Consider the following 26,950-nt stretch of genomic DNA (forward strand, 5'->3'; position numbering starts at 1 on the left):
TGGGTTCCTGCAGGAGGAAGCAGGAAGGGGATGGTTACTGTAACACCAGCAAGCAGATTCAACCCAGGCTTGCAAGGCTTGGGCTGATGAACCATGCCACGGTGATCCTGTGCCCCAGGATCAACCAATTCCAGGTCCCACATTCATCCTTCAGCATCTCCAAAACAGCACCAGGCTGCTCCAAGCAGGAGGTTGGACTAGGACGTTCAGAGGTCCTGTCCCACCGCTGCTAACTGGGCTCCACCACAGCCCCAACGCCATCTCAGAGAGCCCCATGCAAAACCTTCATCCCCGTGAAGCTCTACCCTGTGCAGAGCAGTTTGTACCATCATCATCACCATCATTATCTTTAATCCCCAGTGGAACAGGATGAGGAGGCTCAGCCCCAAGCTGCAGATCTCCTCATCCCGGGTGCTCCCCCTGCACCAATTTGACTCATTATCTTTTTTTTAAGAGAGATTTATAAGCGCCGCCAAGATCTCTCCACATACCAGTGCCTTTACAGCAGAGCCACTGTGGTGGCTGCCAGCAAGCCCAGGCCTTTGCGATGCTACTATAACTCCATGCTGCAAAATATTTACAGCCCACTGTAAATCCACTCACTCATGAGAAGTATTTTAAAATAATTTAAAATCCTACTCCTGCTATGTGCAGGCTGAGCACTGCCTTCCTATCCAAACTATCTGTACTTTCCAGGAGATTGCTACTTGTAATTACTTTAAAAAAAATAAAATAAAATCCCAGGATAAATTATCCCAAGAGCTAAAAAATTAATTAAGTTACACTTCTCTCTGAGACACAGCAAGTGAAATCTCTCCACTGACCCTTTAGTGCTGGGCAGGTGGAATCTGGGGACGAGGGATGTCGCAGGACAAGGGGGAAATGGGTTCCTCCTCGGGCAGGATCCTGCCCCCAGACACACCTTCCCACACGCTATGGAGGACACTTGTCATGACCCACAAGACATGGGGGAAAGAGGTTTCAAAAGCCTGGCGAGCAGCCGGGCTCCCACTCCCACCCCATCCCAGCAAGGCTCTGCCAAGCAAAGCAGCACATCCCAGACAGCCGGGGGTCCGCCTGACCCCTAACAGCATCCAGAAGGGACGCAGGGTGCAGGGTCCCTGCCTCCATCCCAGCCGGAGCTTGGGCAAAGGCTTGAGAGAGGATGATCCAGACAGCGACAGCCTCCGTGCCTCTCCCACAACCGCATCGGGTTGCGGAGCTGAGAGATGGTTCATGTTCGCCGCTGTGATTCCTGCTGGTTTCCTGAAGCTCCCTCCTGGGCCCTGGGGCTCTGACCCAGCCAGGACAGCACCTCACCAGCGTCCTCATGGGGGGAAGCAGCCCCCAGCCTCCCAGAACCCCCAGCATGCACCAATTTTGCTGAAAAACCAAGAGGTGGACTTAGCTCAGCATCACCTTGAATCCCAAGGTGACCAACAAACCCACAGACTGGTACAGACCTTGGGGGTGGTAAACTTTCACGCCTCCTCCACAGCTTAAATCTCCTTTAGTTTCAGTAATTGCCTTCGTGACACTGCATCTCTGGAGAAAAACTGCTAAAGCACAGCGAGGAAGACAGCAGCTGAAGGAAACATCCCGTGTCGGTGTCAGAAGCCACAGCGGGAGCAACCAGCACCCCAACCTGAATCACAGGGAAGGGTTTCCCACGCCAGCAGCGCTGACCGCAGCGCAAGCCATGACCCAGCGCTCACAGGTGAAGCCAACCGACAGGAGATACAGCTACCCCACCACGGCTGGGTTACTGCAGCTGTCCTAGGCAGGCCAATTAGTTGTGCACTCTTAATTCAGATCTTTCCCCCCTCCCCCAGCACCAGTTAACAAATAAAAGAGAAAAGCACACTGAGTAAAAGAAGTTTTGCCCATGCTTCGCAGAAGCATCCCTGAAGACTTGGACAACAGGTTGAACGTACATACCCAGGCTGCTACAGACTCCTTAATTTTCTTTCTTAATTTTCGAGGCCACTGACTCAATTCCTGCATGGTCTTGGCGATGAGACTTTCCCCATCCCTGACGAGATTCAAGAAGCATCTCAAAGACATTAACTGTCAACAGTGCATTTGCACTCAGTGATCCAGGTGTTCAAATAAAGGCGAAGTCTCTGCACACACCACACAGCCTGGGTTCAGAGACGTTAGACGGGATCTGTCCCAGAAAGAGCCTCACTGAACGAGACCCACATCATTCACCCACCATTTCTGAAGGCAGTCAGATCCAGGGATTCCCCATTTCATAACTGATTTCTGCACTGTGGAATTCATCCTGTTCAGACCTTTAGCTTGCGTCCTAGTGCTTAAAATAGTCGAGTAAAAATCTGAAATTATTTTACTGGCAAAAGCACTATTGAGAAAACTGTGTGATGAGGGAGGCAGCAGGGACCACATCCCACCTGCAGCCTGCCCTGAGAGCAGCAGAAACACCTAGCACAGCAGCCAGACAGCAGGTCTGGGCATCTTCTAAGGGCACAGGGCAGACTCTGCTATTGAATTTGCCACACTCATCACCTCTCACTCTAAGAAAGCTGCTGAAGTTAAATGTCTCACCCAAGGGCTGTGAGATAATCCCATTTACATTCAAAGGAACTGATCCGGACGCTCAGAAGGGAAGGACGAACTGGCAATTATTCTCTTTAATCATAATGTCAAGGAAGTGCTGTCCTGCATCACCCTGTTTTGTGCACAGGCAGAACACAGCAGCAGATCAGTCCTTTGATTTCCTATTCCACGATCAATTTTTTCCCCCCAATCTCACTTTCCATTAAGAGGGGACAGTTGACAAATCGACCCACATCACAGCTCCCAGATTGAGCCTCCAACAGATGCCCCAAACCCTAAAATCTATGTAAGTGTGCCAGCAGCTCACCCTCTGGCATCTTCCAGTGGCTACCTGGGACCCCCCCCAGGCCAGGCGTACCACCCCCCCGCAGCGTAGAGCCCGCCTGGTGAAGAAAGCCACTTTATGCAGTAGGTGTGTGAACCGCACCCTCTTTTCTCCTCTCATGTATTAAATACCTGAGCTACAAGAGGTGATGTTCTACCTGTTATAGCATTTTATTTTCTCATTTGTTGTTTGTCTGTCTGTCCCTACTCCTGACCGCTGTTCCAGCACTCTGCCTGCTCCCTCGTAGCCAGTTACAGCCTCTCTCCTCCGCGTCATCAGATTAATCCAATGGAGAAATGCAGTTGTGCGCTCTTTAGTGGTACCAGCTGACACAACGGGCAGAACACCAGAAACAACAAAACTCCCCCTGCAAAGCTGTGGATATATAAATATTAACACTGGCAGCAAACTCCACGCCTGCAACCGACCTCGAGAACCTGCCTGATGATGCCAACACCTCCATCCTGACTCCGCGCCACACCAACACAGAGTCATGTGCAAAGTCTTGATTGTATTTGGTTTGGTAAAGTGCAAGACACTGCAGCAACAGAAGGCTTATTGGTGCAACTTTGTACAAGAGATGTATGTTAGCCAAGACCAACGTGCCTTAAAAGCACCTGTAAGACCTTTTAAAGGATGCTTTGAGGCCGTCAGAGGATGACAGCAGATGGGAACTAGACCTGTCACAGCTCACTCTCCGATACCCACCTCTATCCATCACTGGAAGCACTGGGAATCATACAGGACCCAAACCAGCCTCCTTCTGCCACAATTAAAAAAGAAGCCAACAGCAGCTGCTAGTGTCTTAGACCATTCACGTTGAAATCTACCGTACACCCTTACAGTGCCATACCACACAGCAAAGCGTAAGGCAGATATGTCAAGACCATCCAGTTCATTACAGGGATTGGTATAATGAGGGCACACGGAATAGCCTGTTCTTCTGCAAAGGAACCAGTCCAGCCTCCTTCCCCTACAGCCCATCGCAGAGCAGACTGGTGCAAGTTCAGAGATGGTGCTGCTTCAAGAGAGGTACGGGAAGCTCTGGGGTGCGATTCTTCTCAGAGAACCTGCTCAGTGCTTGACGAGGAAATGTCCAATAACCTCCAGGCAGCGTACGGGTTGAGTTCATCCTGGTCTCTGCAGAGTGCCCACACGTACAGCATCCGCAGAACCTTGTCCTGGAAGGAAAATCCTGTCGTTAGAGCTTGCATGATGGTCACAGACCTCCTAGCTCAGAGCTGGTGGGGACATGCTCCACACTTCCTCCACAGACTGCTCATTTGATTTTGCTCTCTGGTTCTAAGCCCAAAAGGTCCCAAATCAGGGTGGCTCCAGCAACATCTACTGCATTGTGGTTAGAAACTTACCACAGTCAGGAACAGATAAACTTGTGATTCCCAAAAACAGAATTAGGATTTCCAATCTCTCTGGCTGACATACATTACTGGTATCACTGCCAAGCTGGATAAAATTTGACTTTATTTTTAAATATAAATTCCTGGTTTCAAACTGGTTTGGCCGCCAGGCTGTACTGCTCTCTCTAACCTTCAGTCAAGCCTAGGCTCTTCCCTGCAGCTGCAACTGCCTCTCCCACATCAGCCTGTGAGCCGCATCCCCTCCCCACAGCTGTATCACTTTGAGCAGCTCAAATTAACCAGAAATCAGCATCACCAGGTCTGAGAAGAGACAGAGAGTGAAAAAGCCCAACATTTATCAATGATCATGCCAAGTCCAGCCACAGTGTTAACCACAGACAGACACTAATTCTGCAATCAAGTCTTTGCTGTGCAGACTGCTTCCGCCATATGGGGGCTGAAACACAACTATAAACTTTTCCATCCTTGATGCATGTAATGAGAATGCCAGCAGTTTTATTCATAGTAAGTGAATAAGGATGAAAGCCTTAACTCGGCACATCCTGAGGCCATCACTCACGGTCTTATGAAAACAGCTCCCTGAAGAGTCACTGCAGCTACCTGTGATAAAAGTCTCTGCCTCTCCCAGGAGAGAGTGGCACTGCCCAGACGACTGGGCTGCCAGGAGCCCCAGCGTGGCACAGATCCACTCTGCAAATCAAAGGTTATTTTGATTTTATCATTTAACCATTAACCATGGAGAATATTTCCCTCTGATAAGGAAGTATCACTGAGGGATCAGACTGTGCATTGGCTCAGCTCCCAGATGTGTAGTTAACTACTACATTTTTGATAGAATGTGTGAATCTTTATAGGTTATAATTTAGGTACACAAATGTGAGAGGGGAGACTTTCTGTACCAGACCAGTCGTTAGAAAACTAATCCTTTAGAAATATCACATATCATAAAGTCGTTTTTTTTCTTGCTCGGTGTTTCAGAAGACTAACTTGCTTCAGCTCTGCTCTGAATTGTTAAAAGTGATTGAAAACTTGAGTCATATGGACCTTTGGGATATGTCAGGAGGAATAGCAGAGGGGACAAGACAAAAAATACAACAAAACTTTTGCCTGCTCGAGACAGGCTGTTGATGTACCAGCCACAGGATCTTTCCTGAGAATAAAACACTAAGTATAAGCTCAGGATGAAGTGGGTAACTTAACTGATTTAACATTGCCAGTGGAATGTTAATTTGTATGATTTTCGTGACTCGTGATTTTCAAAGTCCATTTAATAAGATTGTGTATGAAAGGCAATTTCATCATACACTTCAGCATCAAAGCTCTGCTACATCTGGAAAAGTTTATGTTCTTGAACATGATTTCTGAAGGGCTGAACAGCAGATAAGCTTGGAGTTGCTAGTGATCTTGCAGCATGCAGTACTGAACAAGTAGCACAGCTTTCTTCCTGGAAACGAGACGTGATGAAACATAAAAATTACATGTTTCCCAAGCAGAGAGATTTCTGGTTTTCTGATCTGGTGCTTTTATTAATAGGGTACATCTTAATCCTCAATGTACAGTGTGTGCTGCTGCATATATTCACAGAAAGTGGGACAGCAAACATGTGTGGACTCCCAAAGGCAGATTTCTATCATGGCCATGCATGCCAGGCAAAAATTTGTCCTTTCATCCCACAGTCTGCTATGACAGACAAACAGCATCCTGTCTTGCAGTCCTTCAGGACCTAATTTTAAAAAGATTCCCTCGGCTTCACAGCATTGCTCAACGGGTTGTCTAAGGCCTCATTTTCCCAGACTGATTTTGTGGTGCTCCATGGGGATCCCCTGCATTAACTACCGCAACACCTGGTCCAACCCTGTCACAGGCTGCCTGGTCTCCCCACATCTCACTGGGGGTGAGCCTGCAGCACAGCAGTGGCAACCCGAACAATTGCAACTACGTACAATACTGCAGCAATTACAAGCATATGATTTCTATTTAGAAAGTTTACAATTCAAGGCTCCTTCTCCCTAGAACGTCATTTGTTCAATACTCCGCAGGAGCAGCTCAGCAGTTAACACCAAATCATAGTTACCAGCCAGCCTGCATCTGACATTTGATTAAAGCTGAAGTTTTGTTTCCACTGGAGAATTTTAATGCATCTCCTTGATTTATTGCTGCTCCAGAGAAATCAGACAGCAAACAGACTTTGATATCCTGTTCAATAATTATCACATCAATATCTATCTTCTAGGAATGCAGTAATTTAATGCAAGAAATCACTGTATCAGCTTTTCCTCCCCTGCAGTCGATGTGACGGGTTGTAAATCAGTCCAGATGGGCCCCATCATTAAAATTAGTCTCCTTTTTTGTAAACTTACAGCCTGGACTAAAGAGAATGGTTGCAAAAAGCCAATATTTATTAAATGCATGTATTAATTCTAATGGAAATATGCTAGAAACTGCGAGCTCCAGGCATCTCACAATGCCCCCATTATGTATCATTAAGCTACTTAAACATTGCACAGACACAATGCAAGCCGGAGCTGTCTGGATAGCGAGCCACTTGGAGAACAAAGGTATTCCAGAAAACGCACGGGCCCCTCGAGCCTGCTGCATCATTAGCTCTGGAAACAGGCATGTTCTGTGGTTTCGTCTGACAGGCTCAGTTTAGCACCGCTCACAGCAGAACAGGCGGGCTGGACTTGCAGTGCTAAAAGCTAAACCACAATCCACAGAGATGCCAGAGATCTGCTGCGCAGCAGCCACTCCACAAACCACCCTGGGTCAGAGGTTCCCATCAGAAGCCTGTACCATATACAGCATCTCATCCAACTGGATACGGGAGAGTTTTGTGGAAGTGAAGGCTTGCAGTGCTGTAAGATATTTTGTACCAGTGTAGTGAGGCAGTAGCCAAAAACTTATCTTGGTGATTTTCCCAGTCTCCTGCAAATGATTGAACCTCAGCTCCCACCCTGTTTGCCAAGCATCTTTGTGCTCTGTTCTTACAGTGCTCTTTATGACAGGAATAGGGAGGAAAAAGAAAGAGTAAGAACAGGATCAGGTGGAAGCTGTGTGATGGAGCTTTACTCTACAGCAGGACAGCTCGATTCTGTCCCAGAGTGTGCCAAAGGAGCAGCACTTGCAGGCAAAAACTGCAGGCAGGGAGTATGCTGGCCAGGCACACCAGCAACCCAAAGGGAAAGCTCTAGCTACTCTCCTTGCTGTGAATTTAAAATAACCCTTTCTCCATCCCTTCTAGATGGTTGCAGACTCCCCTCATATATGGTAACTCTCAATTAATGAGTGGTAACACTTCAAAAGTCTGACAAGAATAAACAGCCCACACTGAGCTGCACCAAAGATCTCACCCACAAGATGCAGTATTATTCATACCGGTCAATGTCCTACGTGCAGACACCCGCTGCTTTACATGAACCTAGATGAATCCCTAACAACCGAGATGACAAGCAGGGGACCCAGGGAAACCGTACAAAGCCGATGAGCGTTACTTACTGGATCGCCTTCCACCACTTCTCCTTTCTGGTTCTTAATTACCATCACGACCTGAGCCTGAAAAGTGATGATTAGCACTGGTCCCTGCTCCATCATCTTCCCCATAGCCAGCTGCAATGGAAGACAATTCCATTAGAAAACAAATGATTTCTGCAGATTAATGTAAAAAAATCAAGCATTTAACAGAATCGCTATGGTTTGACATGGCTAACAATCCCATCTTCTCCCAGAGCTGAATCTAGTTATTTTAATCAGGTTATAGATGCTCTCTTAATACAGATGCTGCAGACGTTATTGCAAAGCATTTTCCCAAAAAACTTTCCCTGTACTTAAAAGCTTTCCCAAAATCGTTCTGAAATGTTTCATAATTTTTTCCAAATCCAAAAAAAAAAAAAAAAATTGGAAACATGAACAAGCTCTGTCCCATTATTTCCAAATTAGAAACCAAAATAAAAGAAACCCTGCTCTTAAAAAAATGACATTTTCTGAAGAAAGTACATCAACTGAAGTTTTTTCTCTTGCTTTTAAATGAATCTTCGACATGAAGTCATACCGAATTAGACAAAAATAACTAAGTAACAGAAAGACATCAAAGGTGATAACCTTTTGTTTGACGGGATTTTTTTCTCTAGTCTAAGGTCACTCCTTATTTATCATTATTTATCATATTATAATTAAATGCATAAAGAACTTATTAATTGAAACGCAAAGAGTAATGAAGAATTAATTTTGTTTCCCAAAGCTGTGCTCCTAAAAAAATACAGCCCTCTTTCTGCTGCTTTTGTGGGAATGCAGTATGCTAGAGTATCTTGCTCTTTAGTAACTCTGGAGTTACTGGCTATGTCACCCAAAAATGTAATCACAGTACCTCAAACTGCAGGTAGCGTTATTATCCTCTTGTATATGAGAGGCTGCTTCAAACCCATTGCATTTTATCACATAATAAAGAACGTATCACAAGACAGTTACAAGACCGTGCCGCAGTTCACAAAGGCATATATATATATAGATACATATTTATGTTTTACTCTCCCCTGAGGAAAACTCAGCCCTACTGCAACGCTCCTTTGCTTAATCCAAGCGACTGGGCTCCCTGGCTCTGCAGTAACTCACACCAGCCCCATCCACACTGCGCTCCTGGAACCGGCCTGACTGACTCAGCAATGCACAAACACCTGCCACCCAAGTATCGAAACCCAGATCTCACAGCTCTCTGTCAGACCAGTTTCCAAGACAGACATTTTATATGACACCATTTGGCATTAATAATTTGACAACATGAATTTGCACGTGGGTTTCAAGGAGGAGGAAGAGCATATCACTGACTAGGCTGTCCCCCTTCTAGGTACCATGGCTTCCATACTGGTATTGCTTTGTATTTTAGTACTAGGATGCCAAAACCCCCTCTATGATCAAGACAGTATTTATATCACTCCTCCCACACTCAGTTCAGAAACCCCATTTCACAAGTCACATACTTAAAACTACATTTAGGCAGCCAAATAAATAGTCCTAAGAAATATCAAGGATTCAAAATTCCATTAAATTTACAGGCAGTAGTTGTCTAGTGAAGCAGAGTGCTAAAGCAAGTACCTGGAACATGTGTGCAGGTGCTGATATTTGAAAGACTTGATTTTAATTTTAATGCTGCCAACTTTGCAGCATGTGAACTCCCTTAAATCTTCTAAACGCTGGGGTTTTTTCAAACTCACTGAATTGTTTTTCTGGATGAGATCACTCAACATACTGCCATAAATCTCCACTAGGGAAACGTATTTAAAAATTTAAACACACAACACACCCTTTATCCCCCTTGCTCACACTACAGACAGCATAACAAGAACTGCACTCATTTATGTTTCATATCAATCCTTTTCCAGCTATAATTTTATTGAGAAATTTCATGCAAAAATACAAGCATCTAAAACTAATAATGAAATGTCTTTCCAGCCATCACTCAGAATCTGTGCATGGCTCTATGCTATTTAGCACCTCTAGAGGAAAAAGTTACCTAGCATACAAGCCTCCTAAACACTAACCATACAGAAACACCTTAAGTAGGAGGCTTAGAAAAAAGCAATCATGTTTACTGCTTCCATAGCCTTAATTGTGTTAGACCACATTATTAATTGCTGAAGATAATCAGGAGAATTACAGATGCTGCAGAAGTTTTCCTGCTTGTTTGGCACATGCTTGCAGTTAACACTGCGAGTTACCAAAGAGGAAGGAATAGCTTCCTCTGAACCCAGGTGGATGAGAGAAAATGAGAAGCCTATCAAGACCAAAAGGCAAACAAACAGTCCTAGAAAGAGGGCCAGACACGAGCCTTTTGTGTTAGGAGATGCCCTGTAGACAATCTTCAGCTCCTTGCTAAAGGTACATGGTCATTAATCAAGTCATTTCCCACTGTTCTTTTGTAAGGCCAAACAGGTCAAATGAAGTCTCTTGCTGTAGGGCATTTCCTCACACGTTTTTGGAGCTCTCCTGCACCCACTCCAGTTTTTTAATGATGTGGGCACAAAAAGAGACACCCCTGCACAGGGCAGCTGATAAGAGAAAATTCACCATCAGCAGCCCTCCTTTCAGCAAACCACCAACAGCATCAGATTTTGTTCTCCTGGTTTCCCATGATGGTTGCTGAATTCTTTCTGACTTCTTGTCTTGCAGGGGTGCAACCGCAGGTAAGATACATCTGGCCAGCTAATACACCCCAACACCATCTGGAACAGTTCTCACTTTCTGAACAGCATCCTTTTATCACCGTGCTCCATTTCCACCTCTACCTGAAAGCTTCCAGTCCTCCACTTCCTTACCTTGGACCAGATCACCACTGGGTTTAGACCCCTATCAAATAGCTCAAACTGTGTTCACTGTTCCTGCAGGAATGACCCTGAGGTTGGCTTTATGGTAATTGCCTGAATGGATCCAGCTTATAATTTTATTGAGTACAATACTGCACAGCTGCAGTGTATCGGACAAGTATACCATAATACTTGGTTCCAAGAGAAACGTGTACTGAATGTTGCTGCCTTCAAGTTAGCACCTTTGATGACAAACAGCTGATCTGACTTCAGACTATTTCCACATGTGTTTTAAAGCATTAGTGTACAGCTGCCCTGTTCCCCTCCTCCTCCTGCACACTCCCATTGAGGCAGAGCTGGTTATGGGATATGAACGGGCTGACTGAAGGCAGTAATTGCTTTGATATTCTTTTGCCATCACAGGAAAGAAAGATCTGAAAGAAAACTTAGAGGCCAGTAAAATGACACTAAAGAATTAATTAAATGAAAGTACTACTGTAGACTTACTGCTAAGTAGAACAGGAACACCTCTGGCTCCTCAATAAAGAGGAACACGGAGAGCATTACGACTGTGCAGACATTTGGCCCAAGTCCCCAGCCACCAACTCTGCTCCTAAGGAGGCAACGGCTCTGCTCACAGCCGTTCCCTCCCCGCTCATCAAGAGCCACCCAGAACAGCAGTTTAGTCTCTCTAACAGCCGCTCCTGCATGGCACAGCCTTGAGTCACAGAAGTACTGTGCATTATCATCCCGAGTAAGCACCAACAGAGCCCGTCACAAAAGCACTGGGTTAGTGCTATTCGTCTTTATTATTAGCCTTTCTCAATCTATATGTTGGCGATTAAGACCAAGGTGCCCTGACAGAGAGGAGAGAAACCACAATGCTGCAACTTAGGCTTGATCACACAGTAGCAAATCTGTCCCATGAGCTCTACCTTCCAGCAGCGATCTGTTCCTCCGTTAGCAAAAACGGCAAATAGCAGAGTAGCAGGAGGCAAAAAAACCCAGCAGTCAGAGCAAAGAAGAAAAGGCCTCTTCAGGTAATGAGTTTCTAATTCATCCCCCAAGGTGAAATATAGAAAAGGACACTCACATCAATGTTGTCAATGTCAAGAATCCTGGAGTGGAACTGGAGACCCATGGCTTTGGCTTGCTGGATTGGATGAGCAAGCTGACTGTAAGTCTAAATGAAGCAACAAACTTGCGTTACACATTTGTTCTGTCACAACAAAAAAGGGATTTTCTGCTCAGAGAGAACCACCGAAAAAAAGTCAGTTTTTTGCAAATACAATGCACGTGTCTTGCAAGGTATCAAACAGCTGCATCAAACGCTCTGGGATTCACATAACCAAATACTCACTAAAAATCCCATCTCCCCTGGCCAGAACAGGAGACCCATCAATCACAACTAAGCATGTACACCAAGTGCACCTGATAGTCAAGGCACTTACGATTCTGATTTGACAGCAGACAAGGAGAAACAGTCTGGGAAGTAAGCTACTTTCCTAATACGCAGCCAGACCCTGGAGGCAGACCAGCATTTCCTGGCTCCTTTTAGGCACAGGCACATATGCTTCATTACTTATGCAACGAGAACTGATGTTGGGGACAGTGAATTTCTACTTGCTTTCAGCATTATCGCCCATGTTCTTGGCAGGTACCAAAGAAACAGAAAGTAGTCCCTACCTACCTCCCCACCACAGATTTTCAACCTTCATCACAAGCGTTTAAATGCAAATATCCTACAGAAGTTACTGGCAAAGTCACTAGAGTGAAGCTGGAGTCACAGATCAGGGATTCTGAGGGCAGTAGGCAGAGACAGCTCTATGAACCACGAACTACATCTCAGTCAGTGGGCTGGTAGCAACCTGCAGCTCGGTTGGTACACCTGCCAGCACGCTTTTGCCTTCCTGGTTTGTATTCCAACACCTTAGTGACCAGTATCACAAACTTAACACTTGTGGTATGATTCTGTTCAAGAGCCTTTCTCTCCCGAATTCTCATTAATAGGACTCCCATTTCCTCCCTTGCCTGATTTGACAGATGATTCTTGACTTATGAGCTTAATTTATAACTACAGCTGTCTTAGAAGAGTTTGCTTTTTGTCTTCTCAACTGAAGCAAATCTACTGCTTTCCTCTGGAGACTTGAGAGGAATTCTATGGTATCATTTCAAAGGTTGCTTGAACCAATAAAGAATTTCCTTTACATTCAGACTGCTTTAAATATCTTCCTCTTACATACTGCAATATTGTTACAAAGATGTTAATCACAAAAAATTAAATACAAAAAATTTCCAGCCCTCTGGTGGTGGTGATCAGGAAGGAGAACGTTCACTTTCAACAATCATATTCTTCAGAAACAGAATACGGCTCTGCATTGCCCCCAACACAATTATTGTGGAGCAGAGCGAAGACCAGAACAAGCATCCATCTACATTGTCAGGAAAGGAGCTGCTTTCACTAAGTTAAGCAGACAATAATACAATCACTGAATTGCAACCAATTCATATTCACTGTTTCAAGAAGTGGATCCAATACTGAAAATCCATCCTGGTACAAAAACAAAACCAGTTTTTGTATCGCAAAACAAAATTCATTTTTCGGCAGCGAGGTTATCCAGACTGTAGATCATCTATGCTGCAATTTCAGAAAAACTTCAGCCTGCCAGAATTATTTGCTGGGACACTGCAGTGGAGTTGTGTTTGTATAGTAGCTCCAGGATAACTTGACTCTGTAAGCAGAAAAGCATCACCTTTTTGGGTCAGCTCAAATGTCTCTGCACCTTCTCACCCCATATCTGGGATGCAGGCTCTGTTAAAGCCCATCCAAATCAAGAAGGGCAGTGCAGAACTGGAGCTAGTTAGACTAGTCTGAGTTTAGCTCTCGATTCACCGTCTCTAAACAGCGCTCTCATATCCAGACTATTCCAGAAGTCCAGCATGTACACTTGACTGCATTAGTGTTTTACAGTATGAACTGCTTACACGGGGAAGCAGCTGGGCAAAGCAGGTAAGCAGCATCACAGATCCAAGAGCTGGACAGCTTGCAAGCCAGGAAGGCACAACACACCTGCTTACAAGGGAGAATCATAATCTTTTCAGACATTTTTAGCAGCTTTACTTACCGCTTCATAGCACCAATCTTTGAGGATATCAAGCTCTCCAGACATCATAGCCTAAAAGAGAAAATCAAATAAAATAGGAACATTTTAAAACACCTCCTGTATCAAAGAGTCGAAATGATCAGTGCTTTCAGCAGCAAACTACTTTAAATCCTACATCTTGCGGAACTCTGAAGAAGGATAGGAGCTTCAAAGAGGAACAGCAATAAGAACTTCTATAAGTACACACATACCAAGCCAGATGCACAAAAACCTTTCCATAATTAAGATAAAAACTATCTTAAACCTTCCTGTCCAAAAAGTCAGCGGAATGCACGCTACCCAGAAACCCTGGGAGGTGGGATCTAACAGAAGCAGGAGCACAAACGAGAAGTAGGTCTACTGTGAAAAATTCAGGGCACAGAATGAACAGAAGAATCACAGTGCAACTCATGAAAAGGTTTACTTTTCAAACACTGTGCAATAAACACCTGGAATTCGTAACAAGGCAGTGAGGACGCTGGGAATCTAGCAGATTTCAAAATAAAGTTACTTATATGTGGTGGGGCATTTTTCAATATAATGCCTATAAATCTTCATACTTGACTGCATCTGTAAGCTGGCTGCCTACAGTTTGAAAAAACCTCTCCTGTGAAAAACTGATCCTCTGAGAGTCAGGAGCCCGTTCTTTGCAGCTTGCTTTAGTGATATGGCACCATTAGGAGAAGCAGATTCGCTGTGACAGGTCTGCTTTATTTCACTGTTGACATTCCAGTTCCAGCCACACATCTGATACACAAGTCAGTCACTAGAAAGACAGCAGGGTCAACACCTAACTACACATCAGTTTGGATGTTTGTATCTGTAAGAATCAAATTAATTTTATTCATCCTATAATGCTACCTCATGACTAAGCATATAATAAATATTTCTACATGTGTATTAGCACGTATGAATTTGAGATATGACTACTCACTGTATCATAGGATGAGAAAATAACAATTTGCTCTTTCTTAGCATCTGTTCATCTCTTCAAGCCTCAGTTTTCCCTCACACAAATCTCTCAAAACAATTTCTGCTGTACTTCAAATGCCCTACTTTCACTCTCTTTTTTTCTGACATACTGCTACAGTGAGAGGAACTATATCCATTTATACTGGAAGTCACATCCTTCATCAGTGCTATCCTCTGAGTGGCTTTTATACTTCAGTCTTTAAAAACATTAAGTTCCACATACTGCCTTGACTAGCGCCAGAAATATTTTCACTGAACCATTTGTCATGACCTGGTTTTCTCCACAAGCAGTCACAGATCATTTAGAATCCAGCAAGTACGTACGCACCAAATTCTTTCCCTTATCAATATTTGATATCACCATTTGCCCAGTACTGTTCATTCACCTACTTCAGTTTGATCTCTCTGATGCTCATATCATTTCTCAGGGGAGAAGTTGTTTTCCAGGCCAGTAAAAAATATTTGCTAGCCTACTAAATTATGAAATATGGTTTTAAACTAAATTGTTATGTGGGATCCAGGTTCCTTTTCCCAAGGTTATGCCATGTTCCGTGCAAAGGTGGACACTCGAGAAGAAAATACTGTCCCACCTTTCAATTTTAGCATCAGAAAACTAAGAGAAAAACCTTCCATGTTATAGCAAAGGAAAAAATGCATCATACTCTACCCCTATCTTACCTCCAAGACATTGGGGATTATATCATACTCGCATTGCTTTAAAAAACGATCTTTGTCAAAGGATGGATCCACTTTGAGTATCTCTGTCAAAACCTCGGACATTTCTGTCTTCGAGAACAATCCACCTAATAAAACAATTCAGTGAGACCGGTGGCACAACAACTGTCACCAGAAAACAAGAGAAAGGCCTCTGGTTATATACCAGAGGGAAGGAAGAGTCACTTCTGAACAAATGCAGACTTAAAGTTAAGCTTGAAGTTTATCCCATACAAGCACTTGTCATCACACTGCACTTCTGATCCAGTAGCAGGTTGCTACACTGCGTGATACTGGATAATGATCCATGCAAAATATCATAAAGCTCCAGAACTTGTCCCAAATGTTAGTAACACACGGAGGGTGACAGCACTAACAGTCACTAGAACAGAGCTAAAAGGCTACAGATGCTCTTTCGCAGCAATGATGAAACATTACCTATTATGTCAGTGACTTTGTCTGTGACAGCTCTGGAAGCTCGAATGAACGCGTTATCGCTTTCATCATACTTCATCTTCATTTCAAAGAACCCTGAAAGGAGAAGAAACATGAGCAGCAGTGTCCTTCCACTGCGTTCCTGAATTGGGAAACAACATGCAACAGATTGCAGATCAAACCTACTTCTCCTCTAAACCTCTTTGTTGATTAACAAGTATCAATTTCAAAAGTTACTCTTCTGCTCATCTTCCTGCGTTCCTAACTATCAATAACCATCATTAGGGGAATGATGGTTTCTCTGACTCCAGCTGTCAGAAACTCTGGACCTTCTATGCAGATTTTCAGATAGAAAATAATACTAGACTTGCTTACACCAGGTCTGCTTACACCCCCGATTCAGTCTGCTACAAGGGGTAGCAGGATATGAAACCAACACCAGAAAGTTTACCTTGGGGGTAGGAACCAAGAACAGACCTTAAAACTTGCCAATTTTTAATAAAATAGCAAGACATCAGTGAGGATGTAGTTTTTAAGTTCTATGTACTTCTCAACCTTGGTAAGAAAGCAAGCCAAGCATGCCACAAAACTACAGAAATCATTGATGGGGAAGGAGAACTCCTGCAAAGCAAAATCTCAAAGGCAGGAAGAAGGATGAGGGGTGAAGGGGAAAAAAAAAAAAAAAAAAAAAGGCAAGCCATTTTAGCAAGCAGGCACTGTTGCAACAAACTAAGGGCTCAGCCAACCTGTCATCTGTCTCTGGACACAATCAGATGGATCAGAACCACAGAAGGTGGTTGCGGGATAATGGGCCCTGCAGGGAAGCTTCTTCCCACCACGTCAATTAACAATTGGAATCCTGCCCTGAAGCTTATGCTCCTTCCAAAAAAACACAGTGTTCTTGGTACAGTACAGGTGGTACATAAAGAGAGAGCGCACACTGTAGAGGCTGGTGCAGCCACAGCTGCAGTGTTGCTTGAATTGCAAAACCAGAGTCTTGGAAAGATGCGTAAAATGTAGAGAACGCACAGAGCTGGAACAGATGGTGCAGGACTGGAGGATGCAACATGTGGGGAGTCTTAGGAGCTATGAGCATCTCTCCTTGGAAAGGCTAACAAATGGGATGTAAAAACCCATTCTTGGATACCGCCCAAAGAGCTCTGCTTTAAAAGAAGTTGGGAAGAAACACAATCCAAAGTTAATTATATGTTGCACTTTTACACAATCTTTTTGTTCCTTTACAAGTCATTTACCCTGCAGTACCCTGGCAGTGATTACTTTGATTTGTTGAAGGATTCTGTCCTCAGGCTTCTTTCTGCCTTTCTGAAACATCAGGTATCTGGATAACTATCAGAAGCGATGGCCCACTGCAGTACAGATATTCAGTATTTTCAGGTTTTGCAATAAAAACAGAAAGGAGGCAAAGCCACACACATTCCAGAGTTCTAAGCAGATGACAACAGAAACCATCTCACTGAAGACAAGATTTTTCCTTGTCATAAGCTCAAGGTCAGGAAGAAGAGATCTGCCTGCCTTCTCCCTGGTGACATGCACGCATGCATGCCCTGGCCTCTTCCCAGTGCCAGACTGGATCTGACTAGAAAAAAAATAAGTAGAAAAAAATAGCAGAGTTCAGTTCTCTTTAAGCAACAGCGAAAGCAGGTTTTGGTACCTACAGGGAGCAGGGACTGATCAAAAACAATGCCTGCCTGGGGGAGGGGTCCGAACACAGATGGAGCAGCTTGGAAAAGCTGCAATGTTGTCAACTACGCCTACCTCCCATTCACACCACCTCACAGCAACAGCTACAACAACAAAAAGCTGGCTATGATTTGCATTATGTTGAGACTAGTTGCACAGATGGCATTAGATCCAACACAGCAAGAATCAGAACAGGGAAAATAACGTGCTACTCCTTTGTCTTTGGAACACTTACTATTGAAGACCACATTGTTGTCCTTGAAATCTTTCCACTGCTGATACCATTTTGAGTCTTTATGCAGCACCACACCCATGGCTTCCCTAGAAAGCACAGAAGACAGGGGTACTTGTGAACAAGTGACTTACAACCAAGTGAGCAGAAAAAGGAGATCCTGACGGGTATCACGGCAGCGTGAGCTATCACTGAGGCTGATATACCATATAAATGATACACGACTTAGCAGAGAAAGGCAGCAGGGAAAGCAAATGAGCTCAGACTCAGTCCTGCCAAACGTAATTCAATCACAAGATGTTAGAGCTGAGAAAACATAACACACACACACACAAGTCAAAATTTCACATCAGAACATTATGTCCCCACTTTATAATTTTAAGCGCCCAGTTTCACTATCGGAAGATTCAGTATCATCAACTTACACTGGAAATTTGCTCTCAGACCTACCTGAGGTCACACCTCGCCCCACAGCCTCACTTCAGCGCTTGGATTTTAACCATCCCTGACCTGCAGTTAAGTTTTTCAGTTTTTATCAAATTATACACAGAAATATTCACCCTAATACATCCAATACGTACTCATTGGCTTCAAATATTCGCTCCTCTTTAATCCTCTCGCCTGAGAATTCTGTTCTTTTTCGTAGTCGTTCCGGACGTTTGTAAGGACCAGTCTGCCCTAGAACACTTTCATCTATCTCCTTCTTAACGGTTTCTACTCCCTGAAAGGAAAATATCCCTATTAGGTTGATTTACTGTTCCCCCCACTTTCCCAGAAAGTGAAAATCATTTCTGTCGAAGAAAAAAGACAAGGGACCATAGGTTATTCTCCTCTTCCTTGCTCAGCAAATGCTTCCTCACTGATATCTGCTGACAAACAAACCAGTACCAAGGCCTTCTGCTTAAGGAATTAACAGTCTAGGACAGCAAATGGATGGCTGTATTGAATCAACCTGAAGAAAAAAACCCAATATAGTAGAAGCTATGGACACAGTCAAACCCTACAGCTGATAAAGGGCAACAGAGTTTAAATTGGAATAAATCAAGTCAAAGGAAGGCAGGCGTATCAGCGCCCAACAGCAGCCAGCAGCTTTTGACAGAATGACAAACCCCAGGTAAAAGGAAGAATGGCTCCTGTATCCAAAAGTAGGGGAAAAGAAAAGCTTCAGGACACCAACTGCAAAACCACCTGAAAGGTCAACAAAATCCAAGTTCTAGGCCCACGCTTAAACAAACAGAAGTATTTCTCTCCCCAAAACAAAAGACAGCCTCACTTTTTATAGAATTCTACACATCTTCTAGCTGAGAAAATAGCTTTGAAGCAAACTGGGTTTTGCTAAAGATGAGATGTGGAAAAAAAACCCAACCCAGTAGTGAAGCTTATACTAAAGGAGAGAGAGGATATATTCTCCTCTTGGGTGAGGCTACATCACGAAAAAGGACTTGAAATTTCTGGACCAATATACATCTCGTCAGTGAACAGCAACATCCTTGGTTCAGATTCTGCCAAGAGGAAGCTTCATCCTACTGCAACCGCTGTTGGGAATTTTTGTCATACGCTTCAATAGGGGTTGGAATTAAAAGGCAATTTCAGTGTTTCTCCTTCATCTGGGTTGCTCTGCTTTTATTACTGAACTTTTGAGCCATACTTTCTCTAATGACTGTACCTACAAATGATGCACAGTAAGTACAGATCTTCCCTGTTACAACTAGACACATGCAGGCAGAAAGGGATTATTTTTTTTTATACATGCTCTATACAGCTTCTCCCAATTTGCATTTTTATTTAGAACATGTCAGTTATGTAGCCCAAAGCATCATGTGGCTTTACGGGGGCCGTTATTTTTCAACTTTATTTTACACAGGAATTTTCTGGAGAACACATCAAGTGTCTAACACAGCTTTGCCAGCATAAGCCATCCTCTCCTACTCAAAATCAGTGTGACTCCTTCCTGAAGAAAGTTAGAACAGTGCTCAGGGCCTAGACAGGATGGATGCCAGAGATGTGACACAAAGCACAAAGCAGAATTTAAGTAACTTTAAACATCAAGGATAAGCAAATAAAAAGCTCTAAAGCCCACACAGTTCCTATGGACTATAAAAGACTATCTGAGGGACCCAGCAGAGAACAGAACAAGACACAAGCCCCCATGGGTATCATCCAGCTGTAGATTACAAAAATACAATATCTCCTAAATACTGAAGCAATGGAGAGCTCAAGATGAGATTACTACTACAATTTCAAAGATAACATATTTAGTTTTCTGAGGCAGTAGACCGAATATTCTAAATGCTATATATGTTCTAGAAAGTACAGCAAAGCTACTAGAACTGTTCACAACCTATAAAAGGTCTGTGAATCAGTTAAATATGACAACAAATCAAAAGGTTTATCCATTTACAGGGAAAAAAAAATTTAAGCCTCAAAAAAATTTACTTTAAGGTCCTATAAAATAATTGCCTGCTTCTAAGACCTGGCACAGCCTGCTTCATGGAAGGAACAAACAGTTCTTAGATTAGGAGGCTACTGAAGTAAGGTACCAGGCATCATTACAGAGAAAGGAACAACAAAAAAAAAAAAAAAAGTGTATAATGGAACCTGCAGCTGTGGCTAGAGTGACCTTTAGCACGATGATGTCTTCTTAGAAACACAGAAAGAGGGGAACTGCCATGACTGGTGCAGGTGATGCTCCGCCCGGCTGGTACCTCCTCTTACGAGGGCTAAAGCCAAGGCTTCAGAGGAGGCATGAGAAACCTGTCAAGGGGAACGCTTCTTTTTAGGCTAAAGCCAGCTGACTGGGTGACATCAAAATATGTAAGTGCTTATATATTTTCTAGAAGAGGAGTGCTTTAAGTAAGCCAGTTTGTTCCCAAGTAGCGCTCGTACCCACCTGCAGAAGACATTTGCTACCCTACTCCACAAGCACAGCAACCAATTTTTCCAGTAACACATTTTAGCAGAAGCTCAGCTACTCGAGACTTACACTTTTCTAGGGTTGTTAAGCGAATGCTAGACCTGCAAAATACATCTCCTGAACTTATCAACTTATTCTAATGGCTCACAACGTCTTGCTGTAACAGTCTTGCACTTCATTTTACAGTCAGCACAAGCTCACGCAACTCCCATGTTAATGAGCTGTGTCCACAGCACCATGTCCTACAGAGGCACAGGACTTATGTACCTGAGAAATAGCTTTGAAGGCTGCTGTCTTGCCTAATTTCTCCCCTCCTTTTGTCACTGACTCCGCAGACTGCTTTGCTGTTTTTGCTGCTTCTTCCACACCTTCCTTTATCTTCCGGCCAATATCACTCTTGCTTACTTCATCCAAACTCTGCAACAAAACAAAACAGGAAATAAAAGGTCATTTCAGGTGCAATGGGTGAAAACTTATTTTGATTAACTCCTCTTTGTGAATGCTAAAGACTTCCTAATGCACTCTCAAGACTAACCAAACCTAAGGTGAACACATGTCACAAGGGAGTCTTACCGGGACACCATGGTTTGGCACTGCAGCATTATCCAACACCTCTGTGCAGAACAACAAATGTGGCTACTCATGGGACCATATGCATTTGTAACAGCTGCTGCCCATAGATTTAAAAAAAAATACGTTATTTTTCTTGACATCAAAGAGAAGGACCAATGGTGCCAGAATTAAAATACCCTAGCCCTTTGCTTTGAAACAACCGGGTACTTCTTGCTCCCTAAGAGAAGGTATAGAAGTGGCTGAGATAGCTCTCTGCTATACAGCTATTCCTACAAAATTAGGAAACACTTTTCTCAATCCAACATCTTCATATACCTCACTTTGGCTGTGTTGACAGAGCCAGGATTGTGTATGCAAAGATTAAATGGACTCTGCCGGTAGCTAGTCACCCTTTCATTCTGCAGCAGCACACATCAGCTCCTCGAGGATCTCGGAAATCTCACTGGCAGCAGGCAACCAATCCTGGGTGGGTCACAAGCCACAGCCTCAGAGGAAGAGAAATGGCAGGATACAAGTACCAAATGGTTTTGCCTGGTTTTCAACAGGATTTGGCCAATGAAGATGCTTACAGCACCCTCAGCAGTACTGAAAAGATAACGGTTACATCCAGCTCATAACTGTACATGCAGTTAAGCTACACCAGAGCACACCTAGACAGAACAAGAGTGACGGAGCACAGCACAGAGTGGGGACTGAGTCCACGCAAACTTCATTGCAGAGTTTAAGTCCAGTGCTTGGCTGGCTGTCTCTCAGCAGCGATCCTGCATCTGACTGCACGTGTTGGGAACAATCACACAAGCTTTCATCTTAAACCACCACTGAGACCAGCTCCGTTCACCCTGCTCTGAGGCAGCCTAGCTATAAGCATGAAGGCCACGCACTTCAACTGACAGATAAGTAGCAGCCTCCTGAAGTACCTCTCAGCTGTAATTTACTGCAGAAAATCTTGTACTGCCTTTAAAAGAAAGAACAGTAAGTTTTCAGTCACTGCTGATTTAATTACTCTGATCAGCAAGACGGAAAAACAAGACTGAGGTGCCTGGGAGTAACTGTCAGGGCGGCAGACACTGCAGCAACAGCCCTTCTCCAACTCTTCTAGCTCAGTGCCACCTCCTGGGTACTGACAGGTCTACAGCAGCAGGAAGGCTAGTGACAAACCCAGCAGCAGGTCTCAGAGACAGCTGACAAGCAAGGACTTTTGCCACAAAGGCTTGAGCAGGACAGGCAGTGGGATCTGCTCCCTCCTCCTCCTCCTGACAGCTGCCTGGGAGACAGCAGCAGAGCCTGAAACGCAGGAATAGCTGGGTTACCCAGCCCTGTCCTGTCAGTCACCCCATCTCCTCCGGAAGCGATGGGGAGCAATGCTGAATGGATGTGAACTCCTTGAGCGCAATGGTGCCCATGCCGAGAAGGGGGCAGAAAAGAGGGAATAAGAAATAAAAGCTCCTGCATCCCACTGAGGAATGCCCAAATAGCCCCATCTTGTACCCGCTGAATTCACAGATACTGGAACACTGCAGGATCAGCTTCTACAGGGGCCACATCCACCTGATTTATTCCATATTTAAAAAGCCATCAGGAAGACTCATCAGAAATTTACTCCAGAGATTAAAGTCAAAGCCCACGAAACACTCAAATACACCTGCTGCCTGGATGAACCTGGACAAGAAATTAAGTAAATGAGCACAGGCTGCAGTGCTTAGTCCCAACCTAAAAAATAACTTGAATTTGACTGCTTAAAAGCAGATCTACACAGACATCTTTAAAGTCTGAGCCTAGAACGGAGGACACTTATACCTGTTAGGTACGAACAATGCCTGCTCCTCCAGGCGTTTGGTTCTTCCCAAGACACACAGAGCCACGGAACCACTTACGGCATGCTAACTTAAGAGAAGAGCACTTCAACTACACCACCAGCACTTCCACTTACAACACCTGGAGCCTCTGATGTGGTAAATCGTTCCCACCATGCAGTGAGAAGCCAAAAGCCCTATCACATTAGTAGCAAAAAGCATCAGTGTGAAGAGCATCACACCTCCTAAACAACTTTCCAGGGTGATCTTCCAGCGTTGCTCTATCTGCCCTCCAGTGGCAGAACCACCTTGAGGCTTTTTTTACTGCTAGACAATGCAGAACCATCAGGACCGTCTCCAGTCTCCAAATCTGAGCGGAATCACTGGACAATGCCTGTCCTCTCACCATACACTGAGTAAGAAATCTATCCCACACTATTGCTGTAATTTTGTTAATGACACTGGCCTTAAAGATTCAGAATAGTGATCACTTTTGGAAGAGCAACCACCTTTCACCAAGAAAAAAGAAAGGGCGATAATTCAAGCGCACACAAAACACATAACCTCGGAGCAGAACTGCCCTAGGGAAAGGTTCTTCCATAGCTGCATGTTACCTCTTTAACTGTACCAGTTATTTCTTCAAGTTTCTTTTTAATCACTTCTGAGGTCTTCACCGTTTCAGATTCAATGGTTTTCTGTGGAAAAAAACCCACACTGTATGTAACTGCAAGGACAGAATATACTCAAAAACAGTTTAGCATGTAATACACCCCTTTAACGCTGTAACTGAGGGCAAGAAGAACTACATCTTAGGGAGCACACTACTTGAGTAACCAGCATCACCATTTCAATTTTGCAAGTGATGCTCTTTATAGTTCTTCAAGAAATGCAAAAGTAGTATTTAAATACTGCCAACATTAAATTTGATGTCTCATTATTTTATCTGCTCGTTATTTGGGAAATCCAGTGAAGGGTCTGCTGGAAAATTTTCTACTAAAAGAACAAAAAAACCCAACCAAAATGTTCCAAAACATCCATTTACCAGTCAGTATTTCCAGCCAAGCAGAACTTCTCATAAAAACAGGCATGCTGAACTAAACAGCTCATTTGCAGAAAGATTCAGATTTACATTCAGAACAGTAATAGCTCAGTGACTGGGCAATGTAAACACCAAAGGAATTCATGAAGAAAAGACTTACGTATTTCCTCCTTGCTTCGCGAAGCGCATCAGATTCTTCTAGCTTTTTAGCTTCATCTCGGAATTTTTTAATACTTTCTTTCATCTCCTTGTTTTTTGCTAATTCCTGTTTGATGTTCTCCACAAAACCTGATATAAAACCCTTTCTTCCTCCAGAAGAGTAGCATCTAGACTAAAGAAAATCATTACACGTTGTAGAATCCAAAGTGACATTAAATTAAACAAATCCCAAACCCAGCAGGTAGTTTACTTAAGTTACCTAGTTTTACTTAAGCCAAGCGCTGGGTCACTTCTAACGTTAAATGTCATAGAAAGCATACAGCTACCTTGGAAAAGAAGTAGCTTACCCTCCAAACACCCAGAAAAACAACACATTTCTAATGTGAAGTGCATCTACATAGCCATTAAAAAGACGCTTCTCCAGAGGAAGTTTAACTCCAGAGATTAGTTCAGGCTTAAACAATTTCGTAGATGAAGTTACCAGAGCACCACTCCTGAACTCTGTCGCTTGGACTCAGCTACTACAAAATTCCTTGAGTTCATCAGATAGATCTTAAAAAGTGGAAACCTTCAGCCTAGAACCGGTGCTTTTCAAAATCCTATCACATCTAGTAGATTAGTACTCTAAAAGGAAACTACTTCAGGCCCGAAATAAAAAAAACCAGCCATTAACCAACCTGATAGATCTCTACAACAGGCCTGCTCATTCTATATACTGTACCCCTGTGGATGGCAGGACCTGGGTATCTTCTGGATATAAGCCATATGCCACTGATGAGACATTTCTGAAATTAAAACATAAGATCAGGTTAGCACACAATACAAGATGACAGCTGTCTGAAAGAGCCAAGGAAGGAAGGAAATAATACTGCAAATAGACAACATTCACTGGTCTTCCAGGAACACATCCTAAGTGCTGCCAAGAAGCACTGGAGGCTGGTTTGATAAAAGCCATCCAAAAAAACCTTGGTTTGTGTTTAAGCAGCACTACATCCACTTACAAGTTTTCCTAAAACCACAGTTGCAGTGCTGCCTGAAGTCAGAGACAAACACCTTTTACCCCAGACAAGATACACTAGATCACAGAATGATCACTGAGAAATTCTGCTGCACTTTGCTGAGATTGCAAGCAAATTCTTGTATCATGTGGCTAATCCTTCAGCCCACCATCCTACACTGCAAACAGGCTATGCAGAGCTCCTAGGTTCTTGTCTTTACAGCCGTAAAACAGCCCTTCAGCACTGAGCTCGCTCTTCTTCCCCACAGGGAAAATCTATTCAGCCTATACTTGGCCTCCAGTCAGGCAAAAGCCACACCTTTTACCTCAAATCAACCTCCCATTCCTGATGGGCCTGTGTTACCAGATTGTGCAACCCAAGCTCTTTCTCTCTGACAATCTCTCAAACGGCTCACCCTAAAAAAATAAAAAACCTACAAAATAAAACACGGGACATATCAAGTGGTCTTTGCCATTAAAAGACTTCGGAAAATTATTTGTAACCTGCAAGTACTTAATTCTGTGTCTAACATTAACACATCCACCTCTTTATCAGGCTTCTAGATGTTGAAAAGGTTTTGTAAAGAGCCACACTGTCTGGTCTTGTGGCTTCAGGTGACAGCACTGCCAAACACCACAAGCTAAATTAAGACTTTACACCCGAGAAGTAACGGTGTAACTGCCCCACAAATCCTGCTGGCCCAATGACACGCGTTACATTAACTCACCAGTTTCTACATTTCTATTAAGTCACATCCTTTAAATTCAGTTCCCTCTTATTTATCACCTCTGTAGTTTTAACAAAGTTGGATTGCTGGATCTTAAAGTGTCAAGTTGGTATCAAAGAACGAAACGCTCTTCACCGCCTCTCTCTGAACCTCGCTGCCCAAGTCATCACTGAGGCCAGGCTTCATAGCAAGCAAGAATAAGCTAGATATTATATGCATACCTTAAAGACCTGCAGTAGCTGTAAGAACAGCACTAAAACTTGGGGCAGACTGCCTGCTGCATGCAACTGATGGCAGGTCTTGATGGAAAGGCACATTTCTTCCATGCTACTGAGCAGAAATGCTTAATCTCATGTTTAACTTTGGGCACGAAAGACAATCAACCACCTTGAAAGCACGTCAGAAAATGCCTTTCCAGCCACTGCATCCTGCTCACGTGTGCATTCGCCTGCTCAACACAGGGGAAAACCCATGTTTAAATCTAAACCTTGCGTGAGGCCACGGGTGGAGCAGCTCTGCATCACCAACAGCTCCGTGAAGACCCTCTGGAAGCCCCAGGAGCGACCTGGGCCACGGAGGCCCGCGCCGGCAGCAGGAGCAGGGCCACCGCGGCGGGGAGAGCAACAGCGCCCGGTGCCATCGGCCCCCCGGCCCCCCGCCACGGGCACAGCAGGTCCTGGGCACGCAGGGCCCCGCACCACAGCGGCCCCGGCGCTCCCGCGGCTCCGCGGCAGAGAGGAGAAGGGAGGAAGCGGCCGGCGGCGAGGCCCACTCCCCGGGCGGCAGCGGCCCTGCCCGTGCCGGCGCTCGGCCCCGGCGCCCCTCCTCAGGCACCCCTGCCGCGGGTCGGGCCTCACGGGGCGCCGGGTGCTGCCCGCCGCCGGCTCCCACCGCAGGCCCGCCACGTATCTGCGGCCCAGCGGAGCTCGGCCCGGCCGTCGGCGGAGAGAGCGGCTGCCCCCTGCCCCCGCCG

At 44.4% G+C, this 26,950-nt stretch overlaps 1 protein-coding gene across 2 annotated transcripts in view; it reads right to left on the bottom strand.

Annotated features, from left to right (window-relative positions):
• Positions 1-3,393: 3,393 nt before the first annotated feature.
• The window catches only part of TIMM44 (translocase of inner mitochondrial membrane 44), a 109,371-nt gene continuing 85,814 nt past the window's right edge, over positions 3,394-26,950 (bottom strand). The window contains exons 2-13 of one of the 2 annotated variants that reach the window (XM_080382558.1): positions 24,930-25,038; positions 24,254-24,424; positions 23,669-23,749; positions 20,956-21,105; positions 18,356-18,495; positions 17,778-17,863; positions 15,845-15,937; positions 15,371-15,495; positions 13,703-13,753; positions 11,671-11,760; positions 7,777-7,887; positions 3,394-4,083 (exon numbers count right to left, since the gene is read on the bottom strand). In XM_080382558.1, the coding sequence (XP_080238684.1) occupies positions 3,964-4,083; positions 7,777-7,887; positions 11,671-11,760; positions 13,703-13,753; positions 15,371-15,495; positions 15,845-15,937; positions 17,778-17,863; positions 18,356-18,495; positions 20,956-21,105; positions 23,669-23,749; positions 24,254-24,424; positions 24,930-25,038 (1,327 nt within the window). In that variant the 3' untranslated portion in view covers positions 3,394-3,963. The remainder of the gene's footprint in view (positions 4,084-7,776; positions 7,888-11,670; positions 11,761-13,702; positions 13,754-15,370; positions 15,496-15,844; positions 15,938-17,777; positions 17,864-18,355; positions 18,496-20,955; positions 21,106-23,668; positions 23,750-24,253; positions 24,425-24,929; positions 25,039-26,950) is intronic. The other variant, XM_080382559.1, reaches the window with a different exon arrangement.

Source organism: Falco punctatus (assembly GCF_963210335.1).
Source record: "Falco punctatus genome assembly, chromosome: 4".
Lineage (NCBI taxonomy): Eukaryota > Metazoa > Chordata > Aves > Falconiformes > Falconidae > Falco > Falco punctatus.